Consider the following 17,892-nt stretch of genomic DNA (forward strand, 5'->3'; position numbering starts at 1 on the left):
ATTGTTTGATGATGTTTAATCCAGCCACAATTTGCTTGAGTCGACCAATCAGCGGGCTCAAAATTCGGTACGAAAGAACTCACTAGGAGAACTTTGTTGAACCTCATTGTTCCGGCTGTCACTTGTGAAAGGCTTTGCCAACGGTCCCCTATAAAACCCTTCCTCAGGAGGGAAGGGTCAGAGGAGTTTCATCAGACCATCACCCTGGATGCTAACTGAAGTAGTCTCTTGCAGTGAAAAGGGGCTCAAGATATACGTATTTTGTTTTCTTTTTTTGTTGTATCTGGCGAAGGTGAGATGATGTTCCCAAGTGTTCTTGCGCCACCCGCGATGTATCCGAATCTTTTGCGTCCCGTTACTGCGCTGACTTTGCCACCGTCTTTGCAGTCCGCGTTTAGCACTCACTCTAGCTTCCTGGTGGAGGACCTGTTGAGGATCAGCCGGCCAGCCAGTTACATGCACAGGACAATTCCTTCCCCGAGTGCCTCTCCCCCTGCAACTGGAACCACGACATCTGTGGCGGACCACATCTCCATCTCCACCTGCATGTCTAAAAGAACCGCCTCGCCACAAACCTCCTTACCCAACAGCGACCCCAACTACTTGAAGTTTGGGGTGAATGCCATCTTGGCCCCATCACGCAACGGTAGACTATATAAATTGTTTGAGTTTGCTGTATAGAACAATCTTGGTTTCAGCTCTTGCATGACAAGTATTGATACATAGATGCACAAGATATGCTTACTGTCAATTTGCCACAGAGATTATAAATATGCATTTAGCATTATTTACTACTTTAACATTTAGACATTTTCAGCTAACTGTCATTTTGTCCTTCTTGTATCACAGCATCATCGCCACCCTTGGTGACAGACGTGCACATGAAAAACATTCCTTTCTCATATTTTGATGGGTCGTTTCAACCGTTTATCAGAGCATCCTACTTCCCAGGTGAGTTTCCTCTGTTCTGTCCCGAGTAAGGTGTTTGTGATTGTACATGACAAGACCGTATACAATACCATAGTTTTATCCCGAGTAAGGTGTTTGTGATTGTACATGACAAGACCGTATACAATACCATAGTTCGCGGCTGAAAGCAGCAGAACATCGTGGAATCGGTCTCGCCAATTTGATGCCCTATTTAGCAAAAGCAGTGACTGCTGACATTTTGCGCCGGTTCCCCTAATCTACAAATTAGTTGGAATTGTCATGGTCCAAATTTGAGGCGGGTCCCTTCTCACAAGGAAGCTGCTGGCGTCTCTTCATCGCCTCCCTTTTCCCACCGAGTCAGTGCACTTTGCCACTGCTTGCTTACAAAGCTTTCAGCACCATGACCAATTGGCCAGCTCCCTCCGGGCTGCCACACACAGACAGGCCGTTGACTTAGGCATGCTGTTGATAGGCATTTACCAGTCATGGACTAATTTCCCATTAGTAGCTATTCAGTTTCAATATTCCCACAAGACCACATAGAGTGCTGCGTCGTCCATGGAAATCAAGCTACAAAACCCAGGGGACAATATCTGTAGCCTACATTTATTTATGTGAAATAATTAAGCAGTGTATGACACTATACACCTGTTTTGATAATGAAGGTGATGGCCTACATTCAAAATGATTGTCTATTCTGCATGTAATAATTTGTGTATCTTCGAAGGACTAAATAAAAAAAAAACAGGCATTTGATTCTTGAAAGTACACTTTAACAGTCATTTCTTGATTGTGTGAATATATGTCACCAAAACAGCTGTATGAATAGCTTTTCATGCTCACTTAATGAAAATGATTTGAGGGCCAAAACGGGCCCGCCATCAGTATTCCCCAAATGATCTTGGCATGCAGTTGTGTTTAGTTTGAAAGTGTAAATCTCCTTTGTGGCCATAATATATGGCTTTAGCGGCCTGTCCTAAGCCTTTTTCAGTTAGTTCATTACGACACAATTACCGTTCACGGTTCATTAGCGCCTCTATCTCTCGTTGGAGTTCTCTGAAAGGATGCTCGGCCTTTTTACCATACCAATGCTTTTGGAAACCAAGCAATGTGCTAATTAGTTACTTCGTGGCATTTCACGCAAATGGATTGTATTTAATAACACAAGAACAATAAACCAGTCAATATTTATAGACTTCGAGTAGGCTACATTAATTCTCAGTATCCAACCGCGCCCCTTGAAAAGACAATCGTAGAAGCCTTGAGGTAATTGTATAGTAGGCTACAGCTGCTTTATAATATAGAAAGACCTACCGTTATTAAATTCTGTCTATTTTTGTGTTGTTTGATAGCATCATCTGCAGTGGTACCTATCCCGGGGACATTCTCGTGGCCCCTTGCAGCGAGAGGGAAACCGAGACGGGGCATGCTGCGGCGGGCTGTGTTCTCCGATGTTCAACGGAAAGCTCTAGAAAAGATGTTTCAAAAACAGAAGTATATCAGCAAACCTGACAGAAAGAAGCTCGCTTCAAAACTTGGACTAAAGGATTCCCAGGTAAATACTATATGATATTACCTAATCATTAGGCTGCCATGTTCATTTACTGCTTAGTAAAACAATCAGTAGCCTATATGCCAAAATATGCATCTCACACATCTCACCGTTTGATCCCAATAGGTGAAAATATGGTTCCAGAACCGACGAATGAAATGGCGCAACTCCAAAGAGCGCGAACTTCTGTCGTCTGGAGGATGCAGAGAGCAAACTCTGCCGACAAAAATGAATCCAAACCCAGACCTTAGTGACGTGGGGACAGGGAACAAAACCTGCGAGGATGAACTGGAGGCCTTCAGAGGCGAATCACCGCGCCTAAAGTACTGTCACTCACACCAGACGCATCAACATTTCAACAGCACTGAATCCAACCCAATGTCACCGACCAGCTCAAGCAAACATTCAGACTTCTCAGAATCTGAAGATGAGGAAATTACAGTGTCTTAAATTTGTACACAAGTTATACATTATTTTATAGTCCACTCGATTTATTTACAAAAATGTTTTGATATTATTGCAAAAGAGGATGTCCCCTTTACAGTAACATTGCAACACGTCTGCCCAACATCCCTATTTTCTGGGACAATATTTGGCATGGTATCCATAAAATATTACTTGGAATATTTTAATGTTACTATAAGGTACACGTCTTTCATACACCTCGCTGTGTTTTGGCAGCCAATGACGTTTGTATATTGATTTGTATTAATGTTTGTATGTTTATAAGCAAACACCAAGAGTGTTGTAATCAAGATGTATTGAAGTAGACTTAATGCATTTAATCAGACATGTAGAGATGTAAATTAAAGACCTATATTTTGTAAACTGTCTTTTATGCAAATGTATATACTTAAAATATGTAATATTTTCTACAAATTAAATGTCATAAGAACAATAATTGACTCATGCTTTCACTGATCACATTATAACATAAGTTTTTAAAAAGTGATTTGACACTTGAATAAAAGTATATCTGAACCCGTTTCAGAACAGAGATGCACCCAAAACCTTTCAATACAGATGCATTTTAATATACAAAAACAAAGAATTCCAACAGTGATAATATTTATTGCCATGGAATTTACAGACTGTGACTGAAAATCTACAACCTTACTGTTGAGCACTGTACATAAAACATGGCCTACCTCTCTTAAAAGTTGTTAGAAAAAAGTTCTCAAAATGTAGATCTGAAATCAGATATTTACAAACGTATGTTACAAATACAAGAAAAATTTACAAAAACAAATTGCACTACACAATTAATGATTCAATTCCCAAACACAACTTTTCAAACATCTTAACAATGTGGTCAACAACTCCTCCCTCGTATTTTTTATTAAATGAACCTTAACATTCTTAAACACAAAGATATGGTAGTCCAACACAACAACACAAATAAAGAAAAACATAAACAAAATAAACAAAAAACCTCAAAGAAAAGAGTTAGGGAGAATTCACATGTCAATGAACTTTCGGCACAACAAACACTAGCAGTTCCTAAAACTGCGGGGTACCTGTTTGGTTTCAGTCCAAATAAAATTAAAAAAAAGGAGAATGGGTGTTGCATAGATTTCTTTATCAGATAGATATATAGCACTCAAAATAACAACAATAAAACAACCCACGGAGACTCTGTGAATGAATTCAAAGGGGCGTAATATGAGTGAAATTGGATCTTAAGACACTTCATCTGCTGAGGGAATAAAGTGCAGTCACTCTCACTAAAGCAACACTGAGGACTCCATTTATACTTAATGCAAATGGGGACTGCGCTAAGTCTTCCAAGGGAACTACTAGGCACGCCAGCAGTTCAGTTCAAAGGAGAGCTGGGAACAACATGTGCAGATCCCCCAAAAGTGCTTCTAAAGTCTCAGGAACTTCTCCAGCTCACAAAACCAGTGGTGCTTTCAGCTCTTCAGTCAGCACTTGGGATAAACGCACTCTCGCGTTAGACAAAGCTGTTCAGAAATCTGACCACCTACAACGCCACAAGGCTCTCTCTGTGCCTTGCCCTGGGTTCAGCTCCGATAGGTGTGCTTGTTTCCATACAAAAAAAAAAAAAAAACTTTTACTACGTCAGTGTGATTCAACACCTCAGTCAGACTGCAAACAACATGATCAAGGTCCCGATCACCCAGCTGGAGTTGACCAGGGAAGTCCTCCACTTCAGCACCAGAGGGGCTCAAGGTATGTCTCTATTTTTATCCTTTACCTACACCAGAGCACTGCTGAGGCACTAGCGTGTACAGCCCTGTAACTACGTTCACATGGACGTGAACAGGTGCTCTCGTTTCTGCTAGACAAGCACTAAGGCATCGCGAGTAGATGCAGACAACAACAGGGTGGTTGTTCAGTGCACCCGGCTCAGGGAGCAGGGGCCAACAGACCGATGCAGTTCAATTTCAGTTTCGTGAAAATGTGCGTACAATGTGCATACAAAGTTCAAAAGGCTGTAGAAGTATGAATCTAAAGACTGTGATGTCACTGCATCTTAACTGGTCCGATGACTGAGCAACACAGGGTGAGCTGAAGGTAGCAGTTACTCTGTGTGTGGGGTTTGCCAGAGTGTTTCACTGCATACTCTGCAGGTGAAATAGGCATGTCCAAAGACTGTAGACATGCGTTAATGAAAAAAGATGAAACAAAAGTGTATTGATTGAAACGGGACAGATAAAAATGAAAAGTTGTCACAGTGGGGCCCACATAATTTCGTGATGTAAATGTTACTATAACCTGCATTAACACTTACAGGTTGGAGTTTTAATGACTCTGGTTTTCTGTTGAAACGTTGCGTTCACAGTTCACATTAAGTGTTGTTCACCAAAAAAAAAAAAAACATGTAACATGATGTGAACTTCCCAGAGCAAACACTGAAATTCCTCATAGTTGTGTCACTTTAATTTGCTTTTACTGTTTTGTGCTTCACCGTCCCTCCCAAAATCTCTGCTTTACCTGTAGTCCTTTCAGGAAGAGAAAGAAGCAAGTCTCTTATTGCTTGATATTTAGTATTTTTTCAGTTGCTGAGTGCAGTTTTTCACTGCTGAGAACAGGCTGTCTGGACATCACAGTGTAGACTCCAGTGACGAGTCGATCACTTTGTCTTGGTGACTGTTGCTGTTGGAGTCGCTGTCGCAGCTCTGAGGGCCTGTGGAATGAGCCGCCTCCTTCAGTCTCATCAGCATGTTCATCTGTGGGAAAAGACATCACAACAACCAGGGTCAGCTTTTCCCATAACATTGTCTCTAAAAACATTAAGAAAACTCTAAAGATACACCTTACTAAAGTTGTTTACTTTTCTAGGTGTGTTTCCAGAACCATCTATTTAGTCTCTTCTTTGATTTGTATATCTTAAGAGGCTAAATCAACGTTTTTGGAATCAATTATTTTCGCTCACATAGCTCTGAGCATGCGGGACATGAGCATGATGGACATGACAGCACAGGTGTGCATGATATCTACAAGAAATCTATGACGTCTGTAGGCAGCATGTTACTTGGGCCGACAGTGTTGCTGTGCTGTTAATCATACTGTGACCCAGAGGTCAGTGATAAGAGATGTCTTACTAGAGGGTCGCTCTCGGCCTCTCCCTGAGTGTCCTGCTTGCTGTGGCCGCCCTCACGGGCCAGCGAGTAGCCGTCAAATCCCACGTCCTCGGGCCGCAGCTGCAGGAGCGGCGGCCACTCGTGCTGCTGAGGGCTCGCCGCCCACGGGAAGCTCTCCATCACCCACTTGGCAGGGTCCTCCCAGGCGGCCCTGCGCCCATACAGCTGACCGGGAAATAAACACTCAGCTTCAGCGTCAAGCTACACTTCAAAAAGCTCAGCTTTTTTACTTTGAATATTACTTTTCTGATCACTATGTGCCAGTGTCTGATGAAGAATTTATGCACAGTAAAAAAAACATTTTTGTCTAATCTAGATCATAAATATAATACAAAAATATATAAAGAGTATACACGCTATTATAGTGTGTACAGTATTTATATTCTATATTTTATTCTATTCTATTCTATTATTTACTATATTCTATTCAATACTATATTCAGCAAGTGAGCAAGGGCCTAAAAAAGTAGACTACAAATCCTGACTTGTGTGTTCGTTTTGAAGTGGTGTGAGTGCTGGTACCTGTAGTCCTTCTCTGACTGCTTCCAGCATGTAGGGGATGATGGAGTAGTTCCACAGGTCTGTGAACCACACCCGCGCCCCCTCCACATCCATGGGGCAGGAGAGGAAGAGCCGTGGCCCTGGAGGGGTGAAACGGGAAAAGGACATCAGACAACATAGAGGAGCTTTTAAATAAAAACCTATCTTATGCACTATGATTTAATTTGGACAAAAGAACATTATGAACATTATATAACAATGTCTGATGTGTTAGACAGTCAAAAATACTGATAAGTGCATTTTAACAAAGGTTTCATCTTTATGGGCTGTTACTTTTGTTATCAGTGGTTTTGTCCTGTTTTGTTCATTGTGTAAAATGCTATTCCTAAATCACTTAAAAGAAGAAGGGAGAGTTCCTGATGCATGTGAGCGAGGTGTCTCTCACCGATGGTGACGTCGGAGGAGCTGTGTGCCTCCAGGAAGCGGTTGAGGTGGTGCCACATGCAGGGCAGCCACTCCACCACGCGCACCAACTCCGCAGTCCGCGTGCGGCTGCTGATCTCCGTCTCCAGAAGCTTCCGACGGAGGAAACGTCCCAGGAAGCCCTTCAGCGGCTCGGTGTGGTTGGCACACAGAACCCACCTGCGGGAACACGTAGAGGGTCAGACTCAGAGATGATAACAACAACAACTTGTATCTATAGACCCTTTCAACAATAAAAACAAAAACAATGCTTGAACGTTCTATTTGGTTCCCAATCTACTTCCTCTGCATTAACAAAGATCCTTAATATACATCATTTATTTATCAACCGTCTCTGGCATTAAGATAACATATGGAATGTTAAAACGGAAGCCTTGTGGGGCCAACTATGATGCTGATAATGGAACTCTCTTGAAAGGGTCTATATAGCGCTTTAACAGGACACAGTAAGGGCTTTACAGTGAGGGGGAACCTCACTAACTGTTGAGACACAGACACTCAGAGGGGATGTCTGGGTAGGTTTCATAGCCAACTCCAGGGTTATTCTCGACATTGTCACCACTTCCGGTTTGGAAAAAAACGTATGGAAAACTGTGTGAATTAAAAAACTTCAGACTGTAGCGCTTTAGCTGTTCTATCAAACTCATCAGAATAGTTCTGTGCATTTGCAATGAACAATTACAATGCTTCATGTCAAGAGGAAATGACGTGACGGCGATGTCGAGAATAAGCTTAGAAACAGGGGGAGGCAGAAGGGCCCATAGAGAGCAGCAAGGGTCAGATGGGCATCTGAGGAGACACTGCCCTCTTGTGGATACCCCTGAAAATAGCACATCCTACTGAGCACACACAAAAACTGTACAAAAGCTCAGACAGACATGGCTGTATTAGAAAAGAAATATATATAACCAAAAACAGTGGTTCCTACCTGAAATTATGATGAAGCTGCAGGTTGGGGGTGGAAGCGTTGGCCTGATTCATGGTACCGATGATGTAAGGGCTGTGTGTAGCAGAGAGGAGACTAGTTATTTACAGCGCCAAGACATTTGAATAGACCTTATCTCCTAAATCAGCCAGACTGATTCTTTTGGCCTGCTTTCCAAATAGGTTCTGGTACATTTGAGAGGAAGTTCGATACAACCACAGAGCAGGTTCACTGCCCAGGCCAGGGGGGTCAGGATTTGGAGGCGTAACTTCAGCCAGTTAAAGGAAAATTCTGGTTTTTAGCACTTTAAGGCTCTTTTCTGGTTTGTTTTGGATGAACTAGAGTTGTGGACACCGAAATTTTGACGATTGGTCCTGTCTCGACTTTTCTGACTCGTTTTGAATCGCCTTTGACTGCTCAGGGTGGCTGCCAACAGGCATACTGTAGGCTACTCAAACATGTCCTGAACTGTATTTCGCTACGCTACTTGTTTTGGAACATCAACGAACACCACTAACCACTCGGTGAGTTGCACAGTTTTGAAAATGAACGTTAAGGGTTGTTTTAGGACATGTTTGAGTAGCCTACTACTCTGCTGTGCTCACCAGTAGTGGTGCTTTGCGCTGAGCAGGCCGTTGAAGATCTCCCCCAGGGAGCTGAGGTGGTGCAGGTTGTCCAGGATGAGCACCAGGGGCCTGTCCTCAGCCTGGACACTCACGCTGCCGCTGCTGCACTGGTCCACCAGGTGAGACAGGTACTGACGAAGCTCCTGCAGAGGGCAATACAGCAATCAAATGACGGCCATCTTGGATATGGTTAATCTAACAGTATCAGTAAAATGATGGCCATCTTGGATATGGTTAATCTAACAGTATCAGTGAAATGATGGGTCATCCCTACACATGTAAGTGATGGATACGGTTAATCTATGATTAAGATGAATTTTCATTGTGAGTGCAAAAGCAAAACTGTTTCAAATGGATGATGTTGCTTTATGATAATGCCTCATATGGGCAATAGTATTAGTTAAACATCACTGTGTGCAGTTCTGGACACGCAAACATTTATATTATGTATGTATTTTTGTATGTTCTGGACACGCAAACATTTATATTATGTATGTATTTTTGTATGTTCTGGACACGCAAACATTTATATTATGTATGTATTTTTGTATGTTCTGGACACGCAAACATTTATATTATGTATGTATTTTTATCCTTTTTCCCCCAAACCCAAACCCATGAAGCTGTACATTAAGGAGTACAGATGGTCAGGCTCGGACCTTGCTGGACTTGTGGTCCACGTTGAAGGTGGCGATGGCTCCATCGGTGAGTGGCCGTCCCTCGCGCAGCACCATATGCTTGGCCAGCCGGCTGGCCAGGAAGCTCTTGCCGGTGCCGCTGGGGCCGGAGAGGATGATGCGTCGGTGCTCCTGCAGTTGCGACACGTAGCGCTGCAGCATGGCCTTGGGGATGAGCGTCTCAAACACCAGGCTGTCCGTGCTGCTCTCGCGCACACCTGCACAGGGCCAGACCAGGGTTACAGTCATTTCCTGTGTATTAGCCGCATTGTGTATAAACCGCAGGACCGTGTTTTATGCAAGTTGAAAAAAACAAAACCATATTAACTGCCCCCATGTACTAACATCATAGCTGAGGAAATTTTGCAAAATCAATGTATAAACCTCGGCTAATAGTTGGGAAATTACAGTGCACCAGGACGAAACGGGCGATCTGTCGACCCCCCCCCCCCCCCCCCCCCCCACACACACACACACCACCACTGACACTTTACAGCAGAGAGCCACTCTGAATGAGAACACTCATACTGGAGAAGCTCCTAAATCATCTGCTACATCCGCTAGCATCTGCTACAATTGTTTTAATCCTCAACCTTTAAACCTGGTTACATTACTGTAAATTAGGTAAAGATAATGCACTCAATGGTTTGTCATTAGTAAAAGGAACAACCTTGATAACCAGCTGATAAGTCTCGGCTGCTAATACCTTTAGACCAGCCCACAATCAAAAATGCAAAACCTTCCAAGCCCTGCAGGCAAACTAGATAGATATGTTATTCCTCATTTCTGTAAGTCGCTTTGGATAAAAGCATCTGCTTATGAATAAATGTAAATGTGAATGTAAATGTAATGAAAAGATGAAACAGGAGTGGAGTGAGATTTAGCAGTTCAGTTATATTCCTACCAATTAATCTCATGTTACAACGCCCCCTACTGGAGATGTACATAACTCTTTGTTTGTAGCAAAATGTACCCCACCTCCCAAAAAAAAGAAACAGATGTTGCAAGAGTGTGTATTAGAGCTGAAGGAAATGCTCTGAATCTACTCTACAACTATGCAACTGAACCGATTTCATCTGATCTTCATCTGAGTGCATAGTTCTACATGATTCATTACCAGAACACTAAGTTAACATTTTGCAGTGACTCATCTTTTGCATGATAAGTCTTGCACAAACACACACACCCCTACAGTTTACGTTAAAACTTTCCCAGTAGGACACACCTACCTTTAAGCTTGACAGCGATGGTGTCACTATCCCCCACCAGGTACCCACAAGGCAGCAGCTCGGGCGTTTCTGCTCCGCTGGTGCGGTGCACCTCCCCGATACTGTAGCCCACAACACTGTCAGAGTTCAGACCCAGCTGGCTCACCGGGTCAACATGGATGATGCACTCCTGAGAGACAAGAAAGACAAGAGAGGAGATATGTCAGATTCTACCACATGATTTACTACCTGCCAGATGAAATGCTCTCGAAGGCGAGGTATTTTGATCAGATATTTTTCCTAGTAAGGTTGCTTTGTTGGTGATTTTGTGTGCGTTCTAAAGGGATGGACTGTAATTGTATGTATAGAGTACAAACTAGAAGCAAAACAAAGGAGGTGACATAGACATAGATAGATCACTGTAATGGATTGACAAATAAACTATGTAGTGCTATCTATAAACAGTGTCAAAGTTCTCCAAACATGTGAAAATGATCCATAGTTCAAAACATGATGGCACGTATCTTGCTTTAGTTTAAGTACATGTTCACCAGCGGAACACCAGAGTATAGAGCTTACCTTAAAGAGACGTCTGACCACGCCATCTAGCACATCCCATTTAGTTTTCCCACTGACACCGATAGAGCCGATCAGGAACTGACGAGGGCTACCATCCTATTCAAGGCAGAATCGAAACATTAGACAGGAACAAGCAAAGAGGGCTAAGAGAGTTATTCCAAAAATAAATATACAAATAAGGAAGAAAAATAAGAAAAATTGTGTATTTATGTCATATAAGTTAAACATATAAATAATTACTTGTAATCTAAAACTTAAAAACACATACCAAGATATTCAGTGACATTCAAATAGGAAGCAAAATTTGACCCAATTCTGACCTCTTTCCATTTGGCCTCGTCCTCCAAACTCACTACGATCTTCACACGCCGGCCCTCTTTCCTAGAGCCTCCATCTCCACAGTCCTCCAGTAACATGTCTGCAGATTCAGGGTTCTCAGTTAGCATGCTAGCAGCTAGGCGCTCAGTGCAGCAAGGCCCTTCATGTGTATGTAATTACATAAACTCAAACAGACGTGGAGTTGTTATTGCCATGACTTTTGTGAATAGTTGCGAATGTGTTCAAATACATGTAGTTTTTCTGTACATGCCATCCTCTAAAAGAACCTGAAGTAGACATGCATAAGACATGCAGATAAACAATTTGTCTTTCTTTCTGTCACAAGCAAACACACACAGAAAAGCGCACACACACACACAAGCACGTGGGTATCCAAACACACACACACACACACACACACACACACACCGAGGCTGGTGGACTCGCTGAGGCTGAGGCTCTGCTGGGAGGAGAGCGCTGGCAGAGAGGGACTGAGGGAGGACGACTGGGACGTGGCTCTGCTGAAGCTGCCCTGAGACTCCATCTTCAAACGGTCATTCTCCGACTTCAGCTTCTCTATCTCACCCTACACACACGGACACACACACACACACACACACACACACACACACACACACACACACACACACAAACCCTCAAATTCAGTGCACTGTCCAATACAATAATTACTCATTCATAATTCACACTAATTCATAATTTATAATTCTCACTAATTCACAGATGGGATAAGTATGGGGCAAGTATGCCTGGCCTAGAAACCTGATTTACATTTACATTTACATAATAGCTTGTGTATAATACAAACTAAAATTATGAATTCTGCCTGTCCAATCTCTGTGTGCAACATGGTACTAGCCTTGATTAATGGACATATTTTTTTATTCTTAAGTGCAAGTGTTCAGATTTTCCATGTGCTTTCCATATAATTAGGACTTGTCTAAACTCTTTGTCATGTCTGAACATTTTAGGTGTTGGCTGCATGGCTATTTGAGAATCCAAGCATGAGACTGATGGATGACGAAGGCCCACAGAGCTCCCAGGTGGTCAAGCAGCTGTGACTGACCTGCATGTTGTTCATGGACTCTCTCAGCTGGTCAAGCTGGTGAGCGGAGCTCAGGGCCTCCAGGCGGATATCGGTCAGTTTCATCTCTTTGTCCCGCAGCTCACTGCGCAGCTGCATGACCGTCTCGGCGTCAGTGTCCACGCACTCGGAGATCCTGTCGACAACACCAAATGAAATCAATCACACAGGCTCTCAAAGCTAAACTCAGCCTTTGCTATCCTAGGATAGTGTTAGCACTTCACAGCTGAATCACAACACACACCATCTCGGTCCGACCAGGGTTTAGTTTGAGTCTTTCCGTCAAGGAAACAAAACTTTGTTATTTCCATATAAATTCCAATTACAGACTGTTGGCAAACCAATACCTGGCAGGATGCATACCACAACTTCACAACGATTATTTAAATCACTGAAATCATCTGGTTCAGAGTTAAAGCTGGATTAGGAGTGGGGTGGGGGTGATTACAGCACACGTCAACTAAAAACGGAGGAAAATTGAGAGATAATTGGGTTTGGGGATTATTGGGGGTCAAATTGGCAGTTTCTTTGAATGATTATGGATCTGGATCACAAAAGCACAGGAGATTGATAGGGGGGTTGTCCTGTTTTTGTTTTGTCTTTACCGAGCCAGAGAGCCTGTCCTCATGAGAGCACTGTTACTGCCCCAGCCTCGCGTTCGAGCAGGCAGGGGGGTGAGGACAGGGCTACAGACAAAAACATGGACAAGAGAAGAACACTATTAAACAAAACTGGCATGTCTTGTACCAATCCTTGCATCATGGCAAGAATCTTGTATTCTCTTCAAAAAGTGTAAACAACAACAGCAAAACAACAGAAACACAACCATATGCCTCAGAAAAGTGCCATAACTTTTTTGAAATAATAACCCTCTGATATAAATACATATGACGCCCATTTCCAAAAAAGTCTCTTTCCAAATTCCAAACAACCTCTACATACTTGGTCTTAATCCCTTGGTCAGATTAAAATTGAAATAAATATGTATGTAATCAAGCCCACAGTCTAAAGGGCGAGCATACTTTCAGACCTCTCATTTTTTCCCGCAAATGTGCATTCTAGACACACTGGCAACTGCATGAGCCCTTCGTCAGTTCAAGCTTGTGTGCACATGTCTAAATAAGGCCCATTCACACCAAGAACGATAACGATAACTATAACCATAACAATAAAAGCGTTCACACTGAACAACGATAAACAAAGTTTCTCCTTGTGTTAATAAATGTGACGGCTAAAATTCGATGGGTTCTGATTGGCTATTAGCATTTTATCGTTGTGAAAATCGCTCTGAAAGTGATCCCCAACGATATCGTTCTTCATGTCGTTATTGTTATAGTTTATGTGTGAACGTTGTCATTCATATTAACGAGAATGATATTTATTAACCGTTTTGCTCCCATAGTAACGAATTACGTTGCTCTATCTTGCTAGTAATCAAGGATCTTTGGTGAAACTCACAGAGAGTTGGAGTGAGAGGTCCGGAGCATGGGGGCGGAAGAGGTGGGTCCGTTGTGGGGCAGTTTGGGGGAAGAAGGCTGCGAGGAGTCGGTCATTTCCTCGATGTCGGAGTGGGACGATGCGGATTTGGGTGACTTCTTCTTGGTGAAGGCCTGTTTGAAAGAGCTTCGTAGCTGAGGGGGAGAGAGAGGAGAGATACTCAAGGAAGTGATTTCACCTACATCTACGATACCTACATCTTTTGTGTCCTCTACAAAGCCACCGTCCGTTGGTCAAAGCGCAACATGACAAGCAAGTCCTCAAAACGCCTGTGAACCTGTGATTCGAATGTTTGGCAAACTTATGATCTTATATTATGCAAGACACACAAGCCATACTTATATCGATCTGTTGAGGGATAATCATGTATACATTTGTATACATTTCCAATGTGACATTTAGTGTTTTATGCAGTTACTTTCGATAGAGGACACACAACGTTAAATACACAAAGAGGAGAAATGATGATCAAGGGAATTCAATCAAAAAGCTTGATTGAAAAAGCACGTAACAATTGTGACCAAAATTAAATTATAATCCACACAAAAATTCTTACTGAATAACACATAATGGCATGCGTAGGTCACTGTACTGGAGAAGATTCTGGCGCAAACAATGACCTTACCTCATAGACCTACAGATTGCCATGCAGCAGGAGCAAAGAGGGAAATGGGAGAAGAGAGTTTTGAAAACACCACCCCATATCCTGGTAGAAACTGATCATTACCGTTATAGGCAGCGGAGCTGATGCGAGAGTGGAAGAATGTGCTCTGGACGGGCAATGGCGCTGTCATAAGTCCCTGCAGGGAAATCGCATTGCCAACTTCCACAATACGGCAGGAGAACTACAGTCTATTACAGCCACGGACCACAAATCCCCCACACACACACACCACTGTTCTATGGCAAGAGGGAGTGTAAGGCCTAAGGGAATGCTACAGTTTATTAGCTGACATCAAGGACAGAGTGCAGAGTTCACATCTGGGCATTGCACTCCCATCTCCTCTACACTGAGAGCTGTGAAGTCTGTGCATGTTATGACACAGAAATGTGACTTGGGGTTCGTTGGAGGTGGGAGGGATTGGACATCTGGCTAGCAGGGATACTGAACACGACACAAGCAGTCACATAAACAACCCTGGATGCAACCAGACCAGGCATGCTAACTACCGAGTGGCTGAGAGGATTGCTCTGAGCTCAGATGAGAAACCACTAAAGGAAGGGAAAGCAAATCATCTATGCCCAGCTCTGAAACAAAACACCTCCTTACTTTTACGGATGAGTGAGTGTGTGAGTAAGTGAGTGAGACCAATCGATTATCCAACCACTTTTGGGAGGAAACTTATTTTGTTATTTTGTTTTATTTCTCCCACCATATTGTTTTGGTGGAAAATGTTCTCCTGCCAGATCCCATTAGGTTGAAATAACTGAATGGCTGCACTGTCTCCTCACAATCTAACCTCCACACACAAGTACACACACAAAATGACTCTGAATAGGAGGCGTACATAGTCGATGTCGCTGTCGCCTTGCACCTTAACCCCCACGCACGACACGGCCTGTTTGGAAGGGCAAATAGGGCAGAGTTAAAAACGCACACCAACCTGAGAATTCAAACCACACAGAGGAAGGTCTCTAAAACAGCCTCCATTTCAGACGAGACAAAGAGGCTAAAAAGCACAGTGAGTGCCAACAGACAAACTAATCCACAATGACAAACCTGTTTCTACAATGACAAAGCTTAAGGCTAAATTCACTGGCTGTGTCAGGTTTGTCATGTGTAATACACAAAGGAAGCTCTATTTGCTGGAGGGTACGAACACCACGACTAAAGCACAACCAACTCGTTCACCTTTCCTCCAGTACACGCAGACTAGGCAGACGACAGTCAGACGACAGAATGAGAGAGGGAAAGAAAACAGCAACACTTGAGAAACAAATCAGATACAATATCAGATTTTTTTTTTTGGGTCAGTACATGTGCCCTTGCTGGAAGAGAATGGCATTTATGTGAGTTTAGCGTGTTCAAACTTCAGTCCAAGTGTGATTTTGTATAATTGTGAAAACTGTGAAAACTGCTGTCAGACAAGCACACAGATAAGCTTATGAAAATATAACAAGAGTAACAGAGAGCAAACAAGAGGGATGAGAAGAGACAGACAGAGAGAGAGAGAGAGAGAGAGAGAAAGAGAAATGAAAGAGAAGTAGAGCGAATAAAAAGTGTGTGTGCAGGCGCTCACCCAGTTCTTCCTCTTCTTCTTGTTCTTGGCGTCCAGCTCCAGGGTGCTGCCCACGCTGGAGTGGCTTGTGGCGCTGGCGATGCTGGACACACTGTCAGATGAGTGCTGTCTGTGGATGCGCAGGTCCGCCTGCGTTTGCGTCTGCGTCTGCATCTGGGCCTGCGTCTGGGGCTGCAGCTGGAGCTGTGGCTGAGACTGTGACGGCACGTGCGGTGGAGGCTGCAACTGCGGAGATCCACTGGCTGAGTTTGAAGGACCTGGACATTTGGGAGGTAATTATTTTTTAAAAGATGCATAATAGACTCCAAAACCATCACAACCCATCAAACATCAAACCAATATACTGTACATACACTTTTCATACCACAATGCCCAGATATATGGCCGCTGCGGTGTGTGCTGCTTTATGTTTACATGTAGTCAGAGAATGCTTGTAACTTTATTTTTCGTAGAGAGAAGCAGCCATTGAGTAGAAAAAACACTTGGTGTGTGCTGTCCTTGTGACTATAGTGATTTGTGACTCCTGACCTTTGCAGTTGAGGTCAGGCGTGTTGATGACACAGCTGATGGCCTCCTGGGCTGCTGTGTTCTGCTTCTTCAGCAGCTCAATGGTCTTCCTCAGCTCATTAAGCTCCGAGTCCTGAGAACAAACCAATTACCATCCCAATTACCATCCCATATGTATTACATGTTCACAATCATATGTACTGTACATACATACATGTTCATATTCCTTTTGTCATTACATGACTATATAAGCATTTATAAAGAGACTTTCTGACATTATAGAAGCCTGAATCTCGTAACCTGCAACCCAGATGGCAATAATCACATATACACAGACATCACACATCAAAATAAACATCCGAACAAAATACACTCTTGATTCAGTCATTTGAAGTCAGTGTGTGATTTAGTGTGCGTAGAGGTACAAGTATGATATTCAACCCCTAATGTTAAATTCAACTCTTATGAACCACTATCACACATTAAAGATTAAATATTAAGGCGCAAATCAGCTTTGTTTCCAGGAGTTCATGAGTGCTGTTGAGCATAGGGGGCGCTGTTGAGCATAGGGGGTGCTGACCCACCTTCTGTTCTGCCGTCATGGTCAGACTCTGCAGCCGGATGGTCATATTCCCCAAGCTCTGCTCAAACGCAGCCACTAGGTGAGCCTGTGCACACAACAAAACACACACATGAACACACACACACACACACACACACACACACACACACAGCACATACGGAAAAAAACCACCACCAACACACCACACTCCCCCAAATCCACCCACACTTACACACACACACAAACACACACACACATACACATAGAAACATAGAAACATAGAAACACACACACACACACACACACCAGCCGACCAAGGGGAGAGAGATTAGAGATTTCATTTTTAAATGTCAACAGGCCCCTTAGCGCTGGGCTATCTGCTCTGTACATCAGAGCTCAAAGATGTGGAAAGACAAGTCACGTAAATCCATAACCCCCACCCCATCCCACCCCCACCCTACCCCCCACTTCCACCCCACCCCCCACTTCCAGTCAGGTCCATTTTTCTCATCACAGTAAAAGCAGGCCAGGCCACAACACGTCAGAAAGGCATCTGCCACAGACTGCTCATTTGGTAGGC

The 17,892-nt window shown here is 43.3% G+C and overlaps 2 protein-coding genes across 6 annotated transcripts in view; one reads left to right on the plus strand and one right to left on the minus strand.

Moving 5' to 3' along the window:
- Positions 1-223: 223 nt before the first annotated feature.
- Positions 224-3,311, plus strand: dbx1b (developing brain homeobox 1b). The gene is made up of 4 exons (XM_042110741.1): positions 224-646; positions 850-951; positions 2,283-2,485; positions 2,609-3,311. Exons 1-4 carry the CDS (start codon positions 298-300, stop codon positions 2,930-2,932), a joined length of 978 nt encoding a protein of 325 aa, XP_041966675.1. The 5' UTR covers positions 224-297; the 3' UTR covers positions 2,933-3,311.
- Positions 3,312-3,533: 222 nt separating this feature from the next.
- Positions 3,534-17,892, minus strand: part of LOC121723848 (neuron navigator 2-like) — a 76,564-nt gene continuing 62,205 nt past the window's right edge. For 3 of the 5 annotated variants that reach the window (XM_042109999.1, XM_042109998.1, XM_042109997.1), the window contains 17 exons: positions 17,335-17,418; positions 16,772-16,883; positions 16,244-16,500; positions 13,965-14,137; positions 13,112-13,192; positions 12,489-12,642; positions 11,834-11,990; positions 11,407-11,504; positions 11,087-11,182; positions 10,529-10,697; positions 9,282-9,517; positions 8,602-8,765; positions 8,000-8,071; positions 7,034-7,230; positions 6,610-6,728; positions 6,049-6,252; positions 3,534-5,673 (listed from right to left, as the gene is read on the minus strand). In XM_042109999.1, the coding sequence (XP_041965933.1) occupies positions 5,548-5,673; positions 6,049-6,252; positions 6,610-6,728; positions 7,034-7,230; positions 8,000-8,071; positions 8,602-8,765; positions 9,282-9,517; positions 10,529-10,697; positions 11,087-11,182; positions 11,407-11,504; positions 11,834-11,990; positions 12,489-12,642; positions 13,112-13,192; positions 13,965-14,137; positions 16,244-16,500; positions 16,772-16,883; positions 17,335-17,418 (2,499 nt within the window). In that variant the 3' untranslated portion in view covers positions 3,534-5,547. The remainder of the gene's footprint in view (positions 5,674-6,048; positions 6,253-6,609; positions 6,729-7,033; positions 7,231-7,999; positions 8,072-8,601; positions 8,766-9,281; positions 9,518-10,528; positions 10,698-11,086; positions 11,183-11,406; positions 11,505-11,833; positions 11,991-12,488; positions 12,643-13,111; positions 13,193-13,964; positions 14,138-16,243; positions 16,501-16,771; positions 16,884-17,334; positions 17,419-17,892) is intronic. The other 2 variants (XM_042110001.1, XM_042110000.1) reach the window with 1 other exon arrangement.

Source organism: Alosa sapidissima, chromosome 11, assembly GCF_018492685.1.
Source record: "Alosa sapidissima isolate fAloSap1 chromosome 11, fAloSap1.pri, whole genome shotgun sequence".
NCBI lineage: Eukaryota > Metazoa > Chordata > Actinopteri > Clupeiformes > Clupeidae > Alosa > Alosa sapidissima.